Below are 22,218 nucleotides of genomic sequence, written 5' to 3' on the forward strand. Positions count from 1 at the left end.
TATTTTGTGGCTGACTGTAATTTCTTAAAATATGAATGAGGACAGTGATAGTGAGATACTGGCTACAGTTGCCTAAAACAAGCATCAGATGGACTAAATTCATAATAAATACACCATAACCAGCACTAATTAATCAGTCAATGAAAATGTGTGTGTGGGCGGGGCATAAGCACATACAGCTAGCGGCAGCAGCTAGAGGGCTCGGCGGGGACAGAGCACCTGCTACAGCAAGCAAACACGCCATCTGTGGTCATTTTGACTTGACCAGCGGACTTCACTACAAGCTGATTGGCTGTTAAAACAGGTGACATGCTTTAAGTTCTAAAACCAGCCTCCGGCGATTTGACCAGCTGAGTTGCAGGTGACATCATCAGCCGGCTTGAGTCGAGCTCAGTTGACACTCCTGCAGCTTTTCTCTGCAATGTTCCAAAACTCGTCACAAATCTTTGGTCTGAACTGGTTTTACGAGGGCATCATGGCGCACATCACCAGTTATGACCATCACCTTCCTTCTATCACCACCCATCAGGACAAGCTTTACACCTTTAGGCACACAGGTGCAGCTCTCATCAATCTCAACTCAAGCTCCAGAACAAGTAAGTGGACCTTGAGTTGAGGATGAAGATATTATTGTGTGTATAGATAGTGAAGTCTTGAGGAAATGCTCTCAGGGCTTTAAGTGATATTTATAACACCCTGACAGATCTTAATATCCATTCCGAGTGTGAAGGAAACCAATTTGACTCAACAGTTCTTTCACTTCCTCATCCGCTCTAAACCGCCAACCACCCAAAAACCCACTTTATCACTGCACTACAAGTGACAGTTACTCAGAAAGTTGGAAATCAGAGTTGGACTTAAAGTCTCACTACAAAGACTTTCAGAGGCTCAGAAGGACTTCATAAAGTCTCAAAGAGGCTAATAAATCTCATAAAGGGTTAAGATGGCTTTGAATGAACCCACGTGCTCTGCTTCTAAGATCCATCAGGAGAAAATAAAAACATGTGTGCAGATAAAAACACTCAGATTTCACATTCACTGTCAGAGCACGCTAGATTGAGGTGTTTAAACGCTTCTTAGTGAAGCTGTGAGCGCTCAGAATAAGCCAATCTAATGGACTTTTGATTCATGCACCAGATGAATGACATGACATGAAGGCAGAGGGTGTGACTGGAAACATCCTGCCAACAACCAGTTTGCAGTTTGAAACAGAAACAGCTTAAAATCTAACGAAAATAAAGTTTGAAATAAAGTTCTGTCTTTAGGCTTGATGCTTCTTCAAGTGTTAATAAAAAGGTAAAATACCTTTGAACACCTCAATCACCTCCCTGTGCTGTGATTAATCGGTCGCCATGGCAACGGGTGAGTTCCAATGAGTAGGTGCAACTTTGAGGCTCAAAACTCACTCGCATGGAGTCAACGATCCATCAGCAACACCTGTCTCTCTGTCTCTGATCTGTGCTGTGTGATGCTCACTCACTCACCTGGCAGGAAGCTGCAGGTCGACAGCAGCAGAAGAAGAAGATGATAATAATCCATGAGTGTGTTTGAAAGCAAAAGAAACCGAGTGTGTGTGTGAGTGTCTGTGGGTTGATTCTTAACTCTGCTGCTCTGATGTGTGAAGGAGGAGAGAGGGAGAGGGAGAGAGAGGAGGAGCACTGTAAACACACCTCCTCTCTCTCACACACACACACACCCACACACAGAGCGATCTCTTTAACTTCACCTTCTCCTGTCAGAACAGGAGCTTTAATGTCTCGATCGGTGCACAAACAGGAAATGCCTTCATTTGTGTCTGTGGCCAGATGTGAACATCTGTCCAGGAATCCCAGAGAGAAAGTTACTGAGGAGCACCGAGGATCCTGGGTAATATTTTACATTAACTACCAACATGAAGCATTTAAAGTGATGTTTTAAAGGGGAACACCACCTAAAATAAGAATTACAATAAGTAATTTCCATAGCCTGTGAAAGTTCAATCAGTATTTGTGAACATGAGCTGCTCTCTCAAAGCCAGAAACCAAAGTCCTAAACATGTGATGTCATAGGGTGTAAAGTGTGGCTACTCCTTAGTGGACCCACATATGTTTGTTTTCCTTCTTGTACTAAACATTTTCATATTGTAGTGTTCTCAGTTGTGAAACAGAAAATGTGCCCATGTACTCAGAACATTCCCCTGGGTGCTCTCAAGCTGAAAACAGTGCGGCACATCATGTGACACATGTCAAGCGCCGCCGCTAGCACACACAGGATGCGTCACACTGCAGCTCATTAACAAACGACCACACAAAGTTATTACTACCTTTACTGAAAGATCTGTACCTATTCCACCTCTGCGTTAGCCTCTACTTAAACCTGATTACTCACCTGAAGAGCCAATCTCCAGAGCTACGATTCAAAAGGAAGTATCTTTTTGGCCATTGTCTTTATAATAACAGGATTGTGGGTAGTTTAGCTCGGGATATTTCTCAACCTCAACAAGTCTCTCATAATCCAGTCTGTCACACATGAGGCAGCAACAGAGCTTTCTTCATGCATCAGTGGGGAGGAGAGGAGTCAAGCTGCCACAGGAGCAGAGAAGAAGAGCTGCTAAGGGAGCTGGTATGTACGAGTGGGGGGAAAATGCATTTGATTCTGGGGGTGGCGAGGCTGGAAATCGGACAGTGGCACAGAGCGCCGAAGCGTGTCTAGCCACTGCTGGTATGGGGTTGTACTTTGAAAATAATAGGGGCGTATTGTTTGATGCAAGACATTCGCCGCCTGTGTGTTTTGGCGTTCTGTGTCATCTGGAACATCTTTCACCAGTCATCTGTGGAGCAACTACACCCTATGACATCACAAATTAGAGTCTAAGCACTCTGGTTTTTGGGTTTAGAAGACAGATGCTCATATTTAGTTGTGTTTTCTGGACTGTAACAGACAATAGGAATACCATTTATGAATTTCAAAATTGGCAGAATCCCCCCTTAAAAGTTGGTAAATATAACTTTCTAACACAGTGAGTGTAGCTGTAAATGCATTCAGAGATATCTCATTTTTATTCATATATTGCTAAATAATTGTAAACTTTTTTATAAGTAGTGTATGAATAACTTCACTGTGATTCCTGCTGTGTTTTTCTCATTTTGTGTTTCCATCAAAAATATATATTTTCTTTTTCCTGAACACAAATTCAGGACTCTTCTGGGTAATATAAAGGTGTGTTGTGAAGTAAATTTTCACCTTGCATTACTCGCATGAAAATGGCCGCCTCAAGTGATTTGGAGTATTTCAAACCCGTTCCTATTCTGAAGTCGTCAAATACTGCTGCTATGTCAGTGATTTCCATGTCAGACACCTGTAATGCAGCCAGGTGGAAACTTTCACCGTGTTAAGATACGCTGCTGGTCTGGCCAAATGGCTCTTTTTGCGGTAGTATGATACACAAACATACGGCGTTAGTTCATAACACAGCCGGACAGCACCTGTCATTGCAGTATGATAGGCTGCTGGATGGTGTCACTTTGAAATGCTGCCTATCAAGACGTGATATTACTAGGAAAGTCCCTTCAGGTGGGTGGGAGGGGAGGTGGATGGGTCCAAAAAACCCTGGACTTTCACCCTGGAGCCTGGCGTTTGCTTCCAGTGTAGAGCCAAACCATGTTTTTGTTGACATTCCAGCGTTGGTTGGCTGTCAACAGTAGACACGGAAGGATACCTAGCACATAATATGTGCAATATGTGACAACTTGAGATGAGACCAAGTTTCACAACTCGCGAATATTCACCCTGAGCAGCCAACGCTAATGTCAGTGCTAATTATGTTCATAGTAAAGTACAACCAATAGTTGGAATCAAGTGATGTGAACACAGAGGCTTCATACTGTCATACTGTTTACCTTCCAGAATTAAAGAACAATCTAAATTACTCGCAGCAGTTTACATAAGTCAGTTGCTCTCTGGATCTTGGACACAGATAAAAATTGGGTTCATGTGGAAGCTGAGTCTTGTCATCCCTCATCCATAAAAGCCCCGGTGTTTAGCAGCCCTCCATTTAAACCTGGACAGAAGCACTCCTCTAAACCCAAAGTTATTACTGCTTTGAAAATCTGGCAACAAATTAGGGAGCACTTTGGCTGGACTCTTCTGCCCCTAACTACACCTATCTGTAACAATCAGTTCTTTCAGCCAGCCAAGATTGATTCAAGATTTGCCTCCCAACACAGACGAGGTGTATCCTCCCTGGGTGACCTTAATGCTGATGATCATCAGCTTTCTGATCTGTTTAGGTATTTCTAGATATGTAACTTTGCTAAACCCAACACCTTTGCATTTCCTCAGGCCTAACTTGTCTCTGGCACTGACTTGCAGTAACCAAACTGTCAAGAGGCCATGTTTCTTTTAAACACAATCTTTTATCAGCAGCAACTCCCCCTGCTCTACATAAGATCAAGACAAGTTGGGAAGCTGAATTAGGTTTCACATTGTCAGATAAATGGTGGGATGATGCATTCAAAGGAGTAAATTTATCCTCCTCTTGTGCGAGGCTTCAAAGTTCTTCACAGGAGCTGTTTAAGCAAAGCTAGATTTTCAGTGATTTATCTAAATCTCTCTGATATCTGTGACAGAGGCTCTGCAGCGCCTCGGTCGCTGAATTCATCAAAAATAATAACAAAAATGAAAAGTAAATGGATTTAAGGAGTAAACTGTAAAGTCTGTTTTCTCAACAGTGAAATATTTCAGTTAGTTCAAGGCGCAGCAAACATCTTAAGCAATAATTGATCATTCATTCATTCACTTATCAACCACTTATCCTGTTGAGGTCATGGGGGGGCTGGAGCCTATCCCAGCTGACATTGGGTGAGAGGCGGGGTACATCCTGGACAGGTCACCAGACTATCACAGGGCTGACACATAGAGACAGACAACCATTCACACTCACATTCACACCTACAGACAATTTAGAGTCACCAGTTAACCTGCATGTCTTTGGACTGTGGAAGGAAGCTGGAGCACCTGGAGAAAACCCACATTGACACGGGGAGAACATGCAAACTCAACACAGAAGGGCTCCCGCACCCTGGGTCTGAGCCAATAACCCACTTCCTGTGAGGCAACAATGCTAACCACTGTCATGGGTTTAACTAAGATTATAGACAAGACCACTGAGATCACGAGCACTGCACAAAAACATACTCTAATAATTTTTTGTCACATTGCTTTGAATTGGCTGAAAGGCAAACCTGAGTAATTGTAACCAAAAACCAAGTCTGAACTATAAAAATTAATCTCACCACTGTGATTGTGTCAACACAGTTTGTTCCCACATTGTGAGTAATACACACACACACACACACACACACACATACACACACACGTGTCCCTCCCCGTCAATAAAAAGATAGAGCAGTGCAGTGAGCTGGATGGCAGCAGGCTGCTGGAAATAACAAGTGGAAACTGAGAGTCAAGGCAGCATTAAAGTGAAACAGACGGTAAAACTGCCTTGAAGTCAGCCCGAGGGTCAGTCAGTGAACGCAACACTGCTTTACTGTCCAACATCTGTACTGTACATACAAACATACATGCACACATACATACAGACGGACAGATGGACAGACAGGTGGGAGGAGACGTCTCCCTCTCACCTGCAACAGATTTGTGTCTTTTGCACAAAAAGACAAATTATGAGGGAAATTTGATAGCAGGAATTTTGACTTAAAGCTTCCAAGTATTCACAGATTCAGCATCACGGTATTACTGATTGTCCTGTTAAGCAGATAAATGCTGTTCACTTGAAGGAACATTTTAGGAAAAACTCTTATTGGCCTTCTTGCCTTGAGTTGGACAGAAGATCAATACCACTCTCAAATCTGTCCAGTAAATACACTACAACAAGTTAAAATGACAAACTATTCCTCTGAAAGTCAAATTATTCAGTGTCCGTGGGGGGAAAAATGAATAAAACATTAAACATTTCTGATTATAAATGTACAGGAAACGTAGTAAATATAAATTCCTGTCGTCTGTAACACTTTAAATCCAAAAACAGGAGAAAAGACCAAAACAACATGAACACGCAGAAAGTCGCTCAGACGCTCAGAGACAAACAGGGAAACAGACACAAATCCATCACAGCCAAGAGGAATAAAAACTGCTCTGAGATCATTTCAACCACAGAACAAATAACCAGACTGCAGACTAAAAATACTGCCGTAACGAACGTCTGAGCAGGGTACTTTAATTTCCTGACACTCCACAAGCTCCACTAAATATTGGAAAAATAACATTTTGAAACACGTTGATCACAGAGGACAGAGAATCACTTGTTTCATTTCACTAATCCTTCCTGACTGAGTCTTCTCTAGTTTGGTCTTCTGCTAGCGTCCTTGTCACTACTGGTAGCATGAGGCGGCACCTGCAGCCCAATCAGGTTGCACAGGTAGTCCAGCTCCTCCAAGATGGCACATCTACGTACCATCGCAAGAAGTTTTGCTGTGTCTCCCAGCGCAGTTACAAGAGCATGGAACAGATACCAGAAGACCAGCTGATACACGAGGAGAGCTGGACAGGGCCGTAGAAGGGCATCAACCCAGCAGCAGGACCGGTATCTGCTCCTTTGTGTGAGGAGGAACAGGAGGAGCACTACCAGAGCCCTACAAAATGACCTCCAGCAGGCGACTGGTGTCCATGTTTCTGACCACACTGTCAGAAACAGACTCCATGAGGGTGGCATGAGGCTTTGAAGTTGGGCTTTTTAACATGGGGCTCAATGGGGATTGACTGGCATCTGGAGACAGCCTCTAGTGGTCATTAGAAGAACTGCAGTTCTTGGCACATCAGTGTTGACTTCATTTTTCAGCTCAGGAGGTTGCCGTTTGCTGGGGACCCTGAGTATTAATCAGTGTCTTCAGTAGCAGGGCAGAAACCTCAAACTTCATCACCACAGCCACAGAGACCAGGATGGACCGGAGCCTAAACAAAGAGACAAAGGAAGCATTAAAAAGGACCAGCTGACAGCAAGTTATGAAACAGACAGAAGAAAAATAACCTGATTAATAATGGAAAGCAGTTAAAGATGGAAGATGAAGTGCTGGGTGAATATTACTTTCCTACAGAAATCAGAGCTGTTGGCTTTAAATCTGTTTCCTGGACTGAGGCGTGTGACAAAGCACAGCGAGGACTCGTCTCCACCGGCAGCTGTCAGTAACAGATAACCTGCATCAAAACACTCAGTGGTAAAGGTCGACCTCACTACAAACTGCTGCTGAAAGTCACTGATAAAAGAACTTTATCTTTATGTGCTGCAACATGACAGAAACAATATTCTGTCTTCATCAGGATCAAATATATCACAATTCAACTTCCCATTGCGATCCGTCACTGACAGGTGTTTCTTAACATGAGGTCAGTACATTTTCAGCTATGATTGTAAAGACAAAAGTGGGTATTTTTAAATGACAGATCAGGACAGTTCCAACTGTGTTTCTGGCAACAAAAGCGGGTATTTTTTAACAAGATGTCTGGATATTTCCAGCTGTGTTTGTACCGACAAAAGTAGGTAATTTTTCAGAAGTGGTCAGTACATTTCCTGCCTTGTTTTTGTAGCAACAAAAGTGGGTAGCTTAAATGAAAAGTCAGGACATTTCCAGCTGTGTTTGTAGTGACCAAAGCGGGGTTTTTTTATGAGAAGCTGGGACATTTCCAGACGTGTTTTTATAGCAACAAAAGAGGGTATTTTTTATGAGCAGTCAGGACATTTGCAATTTTGTTTGTAGTGACCAAAGCCATTATTTTTCAACAAGCTATCAGGACATTTCCAGCTGTGTTTGCAGTGACAAAAGTGGGTATTTTTTATGAGAAGTTAGGACATTTCCAGCCGTGATTGTAGAGGCAAAAGCAGTTATTTCTTAACAAGATATCAGGACATTTCCAGCTGTGTTTGCAGCGACAAAAGTGGGTATTTTTATGTTTTTCACGACCAAAGCAGGTATTTTAAGCCAAAAAGAGATCTTTTCCTAACCATGACCAAGTGGCTGTTGTGCCCAAAGCTAACCATGTGTTATCAACAGCACTGTCACAACATAAAATTGAAAACTAAAGAAACATAAAGTTTCCAGATATCCGCTACCCACAAAACGTACAAATGAACATATCTGTGATTTTCAGAAATGCCAACATGTATTCTGCTGATTGGGTTAAACAAATATAGTATAACATCAGTTATTTGTGTTGTGTATATACACACAGTCTGGTGATCCCTGAAACACCTGTGGTACATTTTAAACTGCTGTACCAGGCAATGATACTCACTGCTTTGCTCCTCTTCTGTAATAATGGGTGTGCCGAGTATTTTCTCCTCTTTTGAGCCAAAAGATGATGAATTACAACTTGAACATCATCACCATCAATCGAGGATTGTGCTGCGTTGCAAACCTTTTAATTTTCAGTGGAATGGACAGAACACAAACATCCAAGTTGGTGTTAGTATAAAGGGTTTGAACCTGAAAAACAACAAATATTCTGTATTTCATTTCACTTTTCATCCTGATGTGTAACAGCCATTACTTTGCCAACAACAAAGCTGCAAAAGTCACATTCTGCTGCATCTCTTCCACTTTCCCCTCAAAGTTTGTCTTCCCAGATCCCCACAATTAACTTGGTGAGAAAACATGCTGTTATACTGGTAGAAACGATCGATGAAACTACAAAAATACAATAAAATAAATGACATCAGGTAAAATTTTACCTCCCAAATTCACATGTAAAATAACTGACAACCACAGAAATAGATTTAAAATAAATGTGTAGTTTCAAACATGCAGCTGACATAACATTATTATTAGATCCTGTAGAGAGATATTCCTCCCAGTTTGTGTTCAGAATGAAGCTTGTTATTGTTGTTAGCGTATTGTTCCTTTGTACTTCAGTGTGTTGGCACTAATAAAGCTGGTGGAGCAGGTCTGTGTGCTGCTCCCTCTGATCTTAATAAAGTGAAACGTAGTAAAACAGGGAAGGACGACTGCTCTCCTATAAACCAATAACACTGTTGTCTGTATGTTTTAAAGGACACATGGAACAGATGCAAGCGTTACATACAGTATATACATATCTGCATGTGTGGTGACAGAGCTCTTTCATATATCACAAGTTAATCTATGGAAGAGAAAGAAGTAGAATAATAGTTGTTAGTACAGCATTTGGTTTGGTGCCGGGGGAGCTGCTCTGGTTTACAGTTACAGACGCTGGTTAACTGTTCCCAGATGGTCGGTGTCCTGGCCCGAGGACACTTCCAGTGAGGCTCAGCATCAGGACAGACTGACGTGGTTAAAGGGCTTTTCCACTGCACACATATTTACTCTCTCACACTAGCAGCACCCACTACTTTCTGATTTAATGAGATTTAAGACGAGACATGATTCATTAAATTTTCTGCAATTAGTGGCTCTGTTTTCTTGTAAAGAGTCGTCACAGTGAAACAGCATTTTGAACACATTTGAGTGGGACACAATGTGGGAAGTGACTCATGTTTGTTACCGACTGGAATTTTATATTTACATCTTCTGGTTCATCTTGTAGTGACTACAAAATATATCGCATGCTTAAATTAAGCAGTGAGAAAAACTTAAGCATTGATTTGAGTCATATTAGTCACATTTTAACTACTTATCTTAAACAGTATAAACATAAGGGACGTAGCCACCATGACTTCACCCATCATTTTTTTATTTTTTCCTTTTTAGTTGGAATATGACAAAACTGCTCTGAATATGTCACATAAAATACTTTAAAGTGACACCAGACTGTTTCTGCTACTAAAGTAAAGAGTGGAAAAGTACCCTAGTTAATAACTATAATAAAAGGCCCTCTTTTTGTGTCAGTCTGAATCTCTGCAGATTGCTCATTTTCTCAGCCTCTTGTGTTTAATGAGATTCTGATAATAGAAACCAAACGAACTGAAGGACTCTTCTCGTTTGGAAGTACAGACACACTCTTCTGCTCCTGTAAGAGCTGACATTAATCTCCGCTGTCTCCCTCCGTCTCAGTCACCACTTCAACACTTCATTTACCAGAGGACAAAAACATGGAGTTACTGCCACCTTGTGGACAAACAGCAGAGCAGAGGAGAGCTGACATGAGGAGCATGTCTGAAATTGTCTTGTATGTTCATTGCAAAAATATATTCAGTAGGTTTGAAATCATTTCTGTGTTCTTTAAAAGAGACTACAAAAGTACACCATGCGCAGAGTTAAATGAGAACTGTGAATTTAAGAATTAAAGGGAGCGATATTCCACATCCTGTTTTATTTTAAAAAAGTGTTCTCATTCTGTTTAGTGTTCTTTTATGGTGTGTTCGTTTTGTACTCGGAGGTCGGAAATTCCCAGTTCCCAGTCAGAAGTTTAAACTCGAACGCACCCTGAGATTGGATTTCCAACTTGAAAACTTGGAGCAACCGCATCAACCCCCATTTATGAATTCAAGATGGCTGCCGGTCACATACATAGTGAGTAAACACTCTGCTAATTCTTATTAGTTTTACATTAGGTCAGTCTCATCTGCAGCGTTCATCAGTTGGAGTGCATGATGGTTTTGAAGCTGTACTGTACACAACAAAGGCTTTCTTGCGGGCATCCATGTTTTTTACCGACTTGTCCACCAAAAACTGTTGTCAGCTCGGAGGTGACGTCATTCCCACTTCCCCGACCTCCAAGTACAAAACGAACACACCATTACCTCCTCAGTTTTCTCGCCTTTGCTAATTTCCTCATGTGTGTCACCTGTGTCTTGTTCCACTCACCAATGTGTAGTTAGTAATTAGCACTTGTGTATTTAAAGCCCATTTTCCACCATTCAGTCGCCAGATTGTCATTGTCACCTTAATGTGTTCATGTTCTCCAGCCTTTTCTTTATGTTTGATTCCTTGCTTTTTGACTCTGCTTGGATTTATGGACTTTGCTTTTTGTGTGATTTCCCTGAATGGGCCTTTCTGCCTTCGCTGACTGCCTTCACATGTTTGACCCCTGACCTCCTGAGTAAAGTTTTGGAATTGATTTAAGGAGTTGTTCAAGGAGTTTTGTGTTCTTCTCTGCAACTGAGTCCCAGTTTTGTACAAGATCATTATAAAGGGGCTAGGAAATTGACCGATCACTCTCTAATCCTAAGATTATAAGACAAGATTCATGTTTGGAAAGGAAAAATAGTAATTATAATAACTTTTTTATGTAGCACTTTTCAAAACAGCAGTTCCAAAGTCTCCATAAACGAGGATCAGCTCCCTATGTAGAAATAAACATCTCATTCTAAGGTAACAAACACACCACAACTCTTATTTTTAGGTGATTACACACTAAATAAAACACACTTATTATATAATATTGCATTTCTTCCCATTTATCACCCTAAATCCTACACACTGGACCCTTGATAAAATAAAAGCATAGCAGTGCAAAACATAACAGAAAAAGATACTCAACAAGAGTAGACCCCTCTGTGAGTGACAGTACAAGTGGTGAGAGCAATAACAAAGTGGCCCCAAAAACCAGAATGTGATAAAAGTTTTATTCAGAGTCAGTAATCCAGGAGCTTTTTATTGGGTTTCAATAAACATAAAACGAGACACAAGAGACAAAACTCAAGACTACAAGACACAAAACATTACAGCATGCTTCATCCAAAATAGTTCGATAGATTAAAAATTGAAGAGATGTCTTTTCTCTTCTTAAATCTTTAAAACTAGTGGTGCAAAAACCTGCAAAGTTTAGATATGTTAGAGAACTTTAGGTTTTTTAAAATAGTTAGCAAAGAAATTAAGAGCCTACAGGCATCTGTGAGACAAACCAACACTTATTCTTTTTAAGAAAGCTCAAGAGTTTTGATGTAGTCAAGAAAATAAAAACGTTCTATTCTGCTTTTATCGAGTCTGTTCTTTCTTTTAACACTGTCTGCTGGAATCAAGAACAAGTTGGGAAAAGTGGTCAAGTTCTGCTGTAAGATCACTGGTGTTACGTTTAATAACCTACAGCATCCATATGAAGAGAGAGCAACCTCTCGAGCTCGGTCAGTTGTCCCAGACTCTCAACATCCCTTCCATATTCAGTTTCAGATGCTTCCATCGGGGCAGAGGTTTAGCCTCCCTAAATGCAGCATAAAGTGTTACAGATACTTTGTCCAGTCAGCTATCACCTATCTTAAGCAGCAGCGACCATTAATGTCCATGATTTACCCCTGACAGTGTGATACTGGATACTGTGTGTTATGTATTATACTGTCTGTTTTGGTACACCCAAGACTACTTGCTGTATCTCAAATGGCCCCTCAGGGACATCAAAGTTTATCTTACCTTACATCCCCTCATCTCCTCACCTCACCTCACCCTACCTTACCTTGCCATACCAGTGGTGCTTTAGGCTAAATGCTAACATTAGCATGCCTACATTAGCTAATTATCAGTAAACACAGCAAAGACTGATGTGAATTTCTTTAGTTCTGCAGGTATTTGGTCATAAACCAAAGTATTGGACACATTAAACTACGACCTGATGATGGCACTAAATAAAAGGTCAGAGGATTATTAAAGTTATTAAAGTTCATCCTGAGGGGAACATGAATGAGTTGTTGAGACATCTCATTAGAAAACACAAATATCAACCTCATGGTTTTGCTAGAGGAAAAGTCAGAGGATCTCCAAAGTCCGTAGGATCCATCCTCAGGGGAACATGCACGTTTGAACAAAATTTTATAATAATTTTACAATCAATCTGATAGATGTTGAGACAGTCTGCACCAAACAGGCGGGCAGAGGGCGAAGACTGAGCAAAGAGCATAAGAGAGACGCAAGGTGGTAAAATACGAGCCTGGTCTCACTCCGAAGTCATTGAAATCCGGCGCTTGGGCAGCATCAGAAACCAAGGAAAAAAGGTGTCCTTTAATGTCGGCATGACACACAGCTGCTTGCTATTACAGTTAACGGCACCCGGCGGTGTCAGGGGGAAACGCAACAGGACAAGGACAAAAGTTGAGGTGGCGAAAGTCCGAATGGGGCAGGCGGGTAGGAAGCGTGGCGATGGGTCCAACAAACACAGACCTTCACTCAAGAGTGCGGTGTTCGCATTCTGTAAGATTCTAAAGCCAAACCCTGTTCATTTTTCCTAACCCTAACCATGGGCGTTAGTTGTTGGAGGAAAAAGAATGTTGATTTGCGTTGTTGTACTGATGTAGTGCTTTTATTTTGAAAAAGACTGTATGTAAACGTTAAATTTCCTGTGAAAACAGAAGTGTATTTTGAAAGAAGAGAATACATGTAACAGGCAGAACTTCACACGGCGTCCTAGAACATCAACACCCAACACACCCAGGGTACCTTTCATGTCATATCTGGAAGTGGAGGGTCCATGACCAAACGTCAATATGTGGCGAACGTGTTGATAAAACATTAAGATAACAGCGTCTTAACATGCTGATAGTATGTAGAGAACAGATTTACACATAATGTTGAAGCATGTTTGCATTTTAACATGTTTGAATGGTAACGTACTGTTATAACCATGCTCCTAACTGATGCCACAGTCCAGAGAGGGAAAATCATGTGTCATGGAGAGCCGACAGTCCACTCATTAGCACTCCATGACACATGTTTGACCACCCTTGAAGTAGTTGTTTTTTTCATGCCAAATTTAGGGTCATTCTTGATTAAAGCAGTGAGCTGAGGATAGTTTGTCGGTTTGTTGTGTGTTTGTGTCTCAGGTTTCTCTTTCGGTCCTGTCGGTGTCGGTGTTGCTGCAGCTCGTCGTCCGCTCGCTGCCCTCCACGGCCGCAAACTTCACCTTCCTGTGAGACCTCTGCGGACACAAAAATGCAACACATGATTACACTGAGATAACAAGCAGCTCCGTGTCCATTAGCGTTGACACACAACAATCAGGCTGCAGGAGGAGCGCTGTGGACAGAGATCGATTCACTGCGTTTATTACTCGAAAGGCTTTTTGTGAATCAGTGGGAGCCACTTCAGCATCCACTCAGTCCAGCGGGCGTCTCTCATCTCAGTTACAGCTCATCTTTTAAAAGTATCTCTCGCTGCTTCCTGACACTGTGTGGTGCATTTTGTTGAGAAGAAAAACTGAGCAGGAGGAGAACCAGTTTTATGAATTATGAAATCAGTTTTCATAATTTAAATCTTAGTCAGTAGATTATGTTTTACTGGAGATTTAGAAAACGGTTTACCCCTCATGTATCTCTACAAAGTTAGATTTTTAGGTCTAATGTTTGTGTCTTCCTGTTTGGACTCACCTGTTTCTCACCGAGCCCTTGGGGGTATCGGGATATGTCGTTCCGCCGGCGCTCCGCCCTCTCCCACTCGTCCAACCACAGCTGGCGGCGGTACTCTGACTGGCGAGACGTGATTCGCTGGTAGATGGCCTGATTCTGACGGCTCACCTGTAGAAGCTCCTCCCTCCTCTTCTCTGCATTCAGACTGAGAAAGAAAGGAAGAGGAAGTAGAGGAGGAAGGGAAATGGACGACCAAATTGACACATGCATTTACCTGAAATGCACTTTGATGGAAACCCAAAATGTCTTCCCCCCAAAATATAACCACATAGATCATTTATATAAGCAGATTATTCCAACCCATATTAACTTTTGTTAGGCAGTGACCTCTAGTGGCCGTAGTAATTATGACGGGAGCAAAGAAGGAAGTCAGATGATGAAGTATAAACAAAATAAAAACAAACACAGGACTTAGACCCAGGAGACAGCTGTGTGTGTTTATACTAAACCAAAAGTCAGCTTTACCAACTAATTTACTTGAACGTAGAATAACTTACGTTACACACTTAATTTATGTTATGTACGTAACTTAAGTTCTATAACAAACGTTCTTATTTTAACTACGATCTTTTCTTAAACCTACCAAAGTAGTTTTGATGCCTAAACCTGACCAAGTTTCACACTGTTAACTATGTGTTTAAAATGCTACTGTTAATGGTCACATATGTCCTATTGTCAACACTGCTAGTTGAAGTCCTGCTGCTGTAACTCATTGTGGAGTCTTGCAGGTGTCTTTGTTTTGTCCTCTAGCACAGTGACAGGAAGTCAATATGCTTTACAGCTACTATTATACTAAATGTAGCTAGCTGTCATAGTAAAAAAAATTAAGGGCATTAGCATGTTTATTCACTGTACTTTCATGCTAAAAGTTTTAAAGAAAACAAGGGAAGTTCATTTAATGAAGCCTTGGAGGGCAGGAGAGGATGAACCTAGTTAAAGAGTAACTGTCTGTAGGGGACGCTCTAACGGCCAGAAAACATGGGGTACAGACGTGGCTGTATATCCACACCTCATTTCCACTTATGTATGTGCCTGGTGTCCATAGATCTGTAAATATACAGATGATGGCTCTAGTGTCCAACGCAAGGAAGTGCATTTCTTTATGGATGGATAGAAATCTAATAGAAACTACCTGTAGCTGTGGGGGAGAGGCTAACTTTCCTCAGCATCTAGTTGTTTGGAATATTCGCTTGGAACATTACCGGGACAGAAACAGGACCTGCCAGGTACGTGACATGTTTTATGAAATATTTAATTAAAAAGACATATGAACAGCTGAACAAGTCATAATAACGATCTGACTGTATTTAATGTAGAACCATTTTTTAGCAGAAAAAAATTATGCAGATTCACAGTGTGTTAAAACTAGATGAACAAGTTCTTTTTAATCAGAGAAATGATCAACATAGGGACTGATTTATTAGTAGCATAAAAACACACGTTGCTCTGCTGCATTACCTTGCCTCTGGTACAGTTCATTTTTATCATTTTTAAACAGATTCTGCTAATTTTTTACAAAGTTCTGTATAGTTTTTATCTGTTGGAAGGCTGCAGACGAGGTAAAATAGACCAGCTGCGCAAAAATAGAGTTGAGTAGCTGGGTGCCCACATGGGCAGGTGTGGCTTCTGTGTTCAGTGTTGCAGCTTCAGTTGATTAAAATGGTCACAGTCTATTGCCGTGCTGAGGCTGATGTGTCACACCGTGCCCATGTCCCGTGTATTTTGGCCATAAGACATAAACGCACCCGCAACAAGGCAAAGATCATTTCATGGGTCAACACTACACCTGACATTCTGTTGGTTGGGGGATTTTGACAAGGTTGTTGTACAAAAAAATCCAAGAGCAGAGCAGATCATTCGCAGGCACGCAGAAGAAGCTTCAGAGTGATGAGTAGAGTTCAAGCTGGAGCGCAGGAAATCCATAAAAACAACAATATAGCTGAGTGAAAGCATAAAGTTTGAGCAGATGCAGAGCAACTTTAAGTAAAAGCAGGGGTTATTTGAGTGCAAGGGAAGGGTTTTTAGGGAAAGAAAACAAAGTCTGCAAGTGAAATCAATAAATCTTGCTCTCAAATTGAAAAAACATGCTCTTGAATAAAGACAGGAATAAAACTCCATATGAATTTGGCAGCTAAAGACACAGACATTGTCCTCAGGAGATGGTGGAGGCCAAAAACAGAGCTAAAAGAGAGACATTATTGGACTCATATTAATCAGGCGACACAAACACTGATTAATCATCAGGTTGATCTTGAACTGCAGATGTTCAAATCTGTTAAATAACAAGTTCAAGATAACAACTTTAAACGTGATGATCACTTGTCTTATTGTCCAACAACCAATCCAACACTTTCTTTTACTAATTAGAAGTGACTGCTTTGTTCCTGGCCGTCAAAGTGGATTTATAGTCACTTCCCGTCTCTCTGAGTCCCAGAATAAAAGGTTTCAGAGAAGCTTTACAGCTCCTGTCAAGATTAAAGATTTTACAGCCCAGTCAGTGTGAGGGCACATAAATACCAGAGACTGTCACCGCCGTCACACATTTACATCCAGATCAATAATTCAACAGCGTAACAGAGCAGGACTGGTCATATCCATTATTTAAAAGGTCCAACAAGGTGCACTGGCATCATCACGGCAATGTTAAAGACCTCAGTGGAGGAAAACACTGTGAGGGAAGGTCACCATGGCAGCATACAAACAAGGGGTGCAGGTTGTTTTTTTACATTTGGGGGGACACATTTTCAGAGGGGGTCTGGGGGCCTGCCTCCAAGCAATGTTGTGCATTAAACACATTATTTGTTCTTTGATTTTTTTTTTATTACCAGTTTATGAGACTGAGACAAGGTTGTATTTTCTGTCTGATTTATGGCAGATTGCAACCATTGCTTTTGAGCTTGCATACTGCCACCATACTTTACCTCTCTTAAAAAAGCCTAATCTGGATGCCTCAGTAATAAATAAATACAGGCCCATATCAAACCTACCATTTTTAGGAAAGATCATTGAAAAGGTTGTTTTTCAGCAACTTAACACCTTCTTGGAGCAAAACAATTCCTTTGATGCCTTTCAGTCTGGATTTTGAGCACATCACAGCACTGAGACTGCACTTGTAAAAGTTTTAAATGACATTCATCTGAGCAGTGATGCATCAAAGATTTCGGTTCTGGTATTACTGGACCTCAGTGCTGCATTCGACACAGTTGACCATAAGATACTGCTCGACAGACTAGAAAAGTTTGTGGGACTTTCTGGCACTGTGCTAAATTGGTTTAAATCTTATTTACAAGACAGGGATTTCTTTGTGTCACTTGGCAATTATGAATCTGTGAGAACAAAAATTATTAACATATGGAGTTCCTCAAGGGTCCATTCTTGGGCCTCTTCTGTTCAACATCTATATGCTCCCTCTTGCTCAGATTATGGAATATCATAACATCTCCTACCATACTTATGCAGATGACACACAACTTTACCTAACAGTGTCACCAGATGACTACAGTCCCCTACATCTGCTAAATAAGTGCATTGACAAAATCAATACGTGGATGTGCCAGAATTTTCTACAACTAAACACAGACAAAACTGAGATAGTTGTTTTTGGCCCCAAAGAGCAAAGATCAATAGTCAGCGCTCACCTTGACGCCATGACACTAAAACCTACAAATCAAGCCAGAAATCTTGGTGTAGTTCTGGACTCAGACCTAAATTTCAATAGTCACATTAAGACAATTACTAAATCAGCCTACTACCACCTTAAAAACATAGCAAGAATAAAAGAATTTTTGTCTAAACAAGATACAGAAAAACTTGTTCATGCTTTCATTTTCAGCAGGCTGGACTATTGTAACGGTGTCTTCACAGGCCTGAGTAAAAAATCAATCAGACAACTGCAGCTCGTCCAGAACGCTGCTGCCAGAGTCCTCACCAACACCAAGAGAGTGGAGCACATTACACCAGTGCTTAAGTCACTGCACTGGCTTCCTGTGTGTCAAAGGATAGACTTTAAAATCTTGTTACTTGTCTATAAAGCACTAAATGGTCTCGGGCCTAAATACATCTCTGATTTACTTGTACGTTATGAAGCATCCAGACCCCTCAGATCATCTGGAACAGGTTTACTCAGTGTTCCCAGGATCAAAACCAAACAAAGTGAAGCAGCCTTTAGTTTCTATGCTCCCCGTCTGTGGAACAAACTTCCAGAATATCTGAGGTTGGCTGAAACTGTCAGCTCATTTAAATCAGGGCTTAAAACACTACTATTTACTGCAGCTTACCAGTGAACTAGATATGTAACTTATTGTTAGGATAATCTGTAGCTATTGTTTTTATATTTGTCTGCTGTTGCTTTTGCTTTATGTTTGCTTTTTAAATGCATTTTCTGCACTGTTTTTAACTATTTATTGTCTTGATTGATTGACAGCACTCGATATCTGACCAATCAGAGGGGTACGCCAGCAGGCACTTGCAGAGCTGCAGCAGGTGAAGAGTTGTCGACATGTTGTCCAAAAGACATCACGAGTCAGGAGCGAGCAAGAGGGAAAAGAAGGCAAAACAAGAGGAAGCTCGTGCTTCACTTGAAGGTGGGTATGTTGTTGAAATAAAACTTTGTGGCACAAACACCTAAGCTGCTACTCATTAGATAGGAATCTCTGTCTAGACTGGAGAAATTTTTTTTTTTCCAGCGGCCCTGATTAACATTTATTGAATGTCTTGTTAACGCCCTATGCATTCACCTTTGATGAAAAGGAGTGGTAAAATGACCAGTTGGTTGATAGGCTATAAACTTTAGCCAATATATATTAGCTAAAGTTTATAGCCTATCAATTTATATTGTTAATTTAAGTTTTCGACGATTTATATGGAGGTAAATGTCGCCATCTGTTGATGAATTTGATTTATAACAGTCAGCTTTTGAGAAGACAGGGAAATACTGATTGAAATGAGTGTGTAACTGATGCATTTGTTGACAGAGGGAACTAAACTTGACTGTAAAGTTTGAAATATCAGTCTGTTTGATCCTGAATTAGTATGTTTTCTTAGGACTGTAGTCTGTACATAATAATAATAATAATAATAATAATAATAATAATAATAATACAACAATAATGATAATAATAATAATAATAATAATAATAATAATAATAATAATAATAATAATGTAATAATAGATAGCAATAGTAGTAGTTTTTTGTTAATATTAGTAGAAGTAGTAGTAGTGCTACCAGACCAGTACTAATAGCGGTAGCAGTAGTACATTTGTTATTGCTAATAAAGGTTGTCAAGTTAAATGGCATGTTGTTGTACGGTCATTTTGTACCTATGATACATTTGGGATGGGGAGAGGTGGGGGGGGGGGCCTCCAAATAAAATTTCGCTTAGGGCCCTAGTTTGGTCAGGGGCAGCTCTGGTGACAAACCATGACATGAGCATGTTGTGTGTTCTGTGTCAGCAGGCTCTCACCTCCTCAGGTGGTACTGGTTGTGATGGTCCACCAGTCCTTTAGAGCAAACAATGTTGGCCAGTTTGGAGGCCAGGAGACGGTTGTCTCTGTCGATGATGGACAGCCGCTCGTCCTGCAGCTGAATCACAGAAACAAATAGTTAAAACAGACTGAACCCTCTCTCTGTCAGTCAAACATCTTCGACACTGCTCTGATTATAAACTGGTGGACTACGGGACATACGGTTAAAAGGCAACTTTTGAATGTGTGTGTGTGTGTGTCCACTGACCTGTAGTTTTTTGAGCTTGAGGTGGATGTGAGCTGGCGTCCTCATTCCTTTGTTGTCCACCACTGGCAGAGCGGAGCACACCTGGACAGGTAAACACAGGTCAGTGTAGCGAGGATTTGGAGCGACTCAAACCTCAAAGTAAAATTACAGATAATATGTACACTCTGCTTTTTATTTTACTGTTTTTTCAATGAACTTCAGTTGCCAGTTTGGACATACCCAACACTATTCTAATATGTTCAAATCTGACCACGGGACTGTTTGTGTCATTTATGGTAGGTTACTCATCACAAAATACCAGAAGCTCTAACCTCAGACCTCATGTCAGGGGACCCCAGGTGTTACAAAAATTCAACTATTTTTCACTTAGCTCAAGAGGCTAATGGGATTCTCTGTGAAATAAAAATCTAACAAAGCAACACCATGAATGTTGAGATGGTGCTAGACAGATAGAACTTCATCTTCTGTCTTTAATGACAATATTCAAAACTAATATCAGCACTTTGATTTCAGGCCAAACTTGATGCCAACATGTTGGTCTCTGTAACTGCTGGAGGTTTAAGTAAGAAAGTGTTTGCCAACATGTTTACCACAACATTATTATTGTTATTATTAGTAGTAAGAGGAGGAGTAGGAGTAATAGTTATAAAGTGATATTATGTCAAATATTGTGTTTAATTTGTGTCGCTGCCCCCAAGTGGCCAAAAAACAATTTAATAAGCTTGACGAATTACTAGAACAAGTATACTGTGTATTTTCCGTTTCTTTGTTCTGTACTTCCTGTGATTACATTAAGAATTAGATATTGGATCATCCAATACACACTTTTTTGTAAATTTAACCCTCTAAACCATCAACTCTTCAGCTCTCCTCCTCCAATCCAACATTGTGTCTATTTTAACCCACTGGTCCATTACCATAACCAACCAGTCTCCCACCACTAATCCATCTGCAGCCTGCCGTACACTCATCGACCAATCCTCTATCTAAAACACACCACTCTTACACTGCAACTTCATTTCCAACCCACAAGTCCGATACTATAACTAACAACCTCCAACCACCGCTTCACCAGCTGTTCATCTCCAACCATCTGCTCCTTCATCAGTTCTTCCAACTCAACACTCTTTTTCTAATGGAAGATGAGTCTTTGACTACTGACACATGAGTCTGCAGGACCAGCTGTCCTCCACCAACCACTCCTCCTACCTTCCTCTCCATCCTCCACCTTCATCTCCATCCTCCTACCTTCCTGCGGTGGTTGTCGTAGTTGTTTTGGTCCCATCTCTGCTGCAGGTAGCGGTTGGTGACAGGCTTTAGCGGCTGGTAGGACCTGTGCATGCTGCGCCTCTGATGATAACTTTACACTCACTCATTCATACACTCAGTCTAACACCCAGCACGAAATGTGTGTGTGTGTGTGTTTAGGCCTGGGGGGTTGTCGCCATGGAGATGTTCCCCTCTTTATCTCAGCCAGATAAAGTTCCTTTGAATTATTACTGAGCTGAGCTTTTTAAGGCACACACACACACACACACACACACACACACACACACACACCTGAGGTTGATCTACTTACATATACAGCAGTATTATATCATTAAACATCACATGCGACATTCATCTTTTTCATCGGTTTATTTTTTTTATCTAAATATTTGAATAAGAATAACATTGCATTTTGCAGTAACAGTTTTTCAGACTGTAGTTTTTTTAAAAAAAAAAAAAAAAGTTTAATTAAATGTCTAAATTAAATGCCGTCAGAGTTTTCACAACACTGGACACTGACTGCCTGACAGTTCACTTTCTCCAATTTAAACAATGGAGAGCTGCTAAGTTAAGTTCTTCCAGGTTAAAGAGTGAAAACTGATTTAGGGCACGTTCTCGCCCAATGTCAGCTGGGATAGGCTCCAAGATAAGCATTTACGGAAAATCAGTGAATGAACTTAATAACACTCTAACAGTCAATGTAAAGCTATATTAAAATGTCCCATTTACTGGTTTTAAGATAAGAGCATTATTGTTCAGAGTGATAATGAACCCTGTTTTAACTAACATGTAACTCATACAGAAAAACATTTTCGACATGTTCATCTTCTAATGATGAGACTTGTTCTATTTTATTTCTCTCTAGCTTTTGTAATCAGAGTGTATGACATGCCATCAGCTGTAAAACAATCGTCA

General features: G+C 40.8%; 2 protein-coding genes across 2 annotated transcripts in view; both read right to left on the minus strand.

Annotated features, from left to right (window-relative positions):
• itga11b (integrin, alpha 11b) overlaps positions 1–1,580 on the minus strand; it is a 67,040-nt gene extending 65,460 nt beyond the window's left edge. Inside the window, exon 1 of the mRNA XM_033634543.2 lies at positions 1,485–1,580. Coding sequence (XP_033490434.2) covers positions 1,485–1,539 — 55 coding nt within the window. The 5' untranslated portion in view covers positions 1,540–1,580. The remainder of the gene's footprint in view (positions 1–1,484) is intronic.
• Positions 1,581–11,614: 10,034 nt separating this feature from the next.
• LOC117262811 (sperm axonemal maintenance protein CFAP97D1) lies at positions 11,615–21,400 on the minus strand. Its single transcript, XM_033635959.2, has 5 exons — positions 21,283–21,400; positions 20,035–20,115; positions 19,766–19,884; positions 14,264–14,447; positions 11,615–13,815 (listed from the first exon to the last, which is right to left on the minus strand). Exons 1-5 carry the CDS (start codon positions 21,373–21,375, stop codon positions 13,717–13,719), a joined length of 576 nt encoding a protein of 191 aa, XP_033491850.1. The 5' UTR covers positions 21,376–21,400; the 3' UTR covers positions 11,615–13,716.
• Between the last annotated feature and the right edge of the window lie 818 nt (positions 21,401–22,218).

The sequence above is a fragment of the Epinephelus lanceolatus genome, chromosome 5 (genome assembly GCF_041903045.1).
Source record: "Epinephelus lanceolatus isolate andai-2023 chromosome 5, ASM4190304v1, whole genome shotgun sequence".
NCBI classification, from domain to species: domain Eukaryota; kingdom Metazoa; phylum Chordata; class Actinopteri; order Perciformes; family Serranidae; genus Epinephelus; species Epinephelus lanceolatus.

Excerpts from the sequence above, each read along its gene's own strand:
- LOC117262811 (XM_033635959.2), bottom strand. The coding sequence starts at position 21,375 with ATGCACAGGTCCTACCAGCCGCTAAAGCCTGTCACCAACCGCTACCTG. Across the intron at positions 19,885-20,034 it reads TCAAGCTCAAAAAACTACAG|CTGCAGGACGAGCGGCTGTC; the intron begins GTCAGTGGACAC and ends TCTGTGATTCAG. Across the intron at positions 14,448-19,765 it reads AACCAGTACCACCTGAGGAG|TCTGAATGCAGAGAAGAGGA; the intron begins GTGAGAGCCTGC and ends TTTCTTTCTCAG.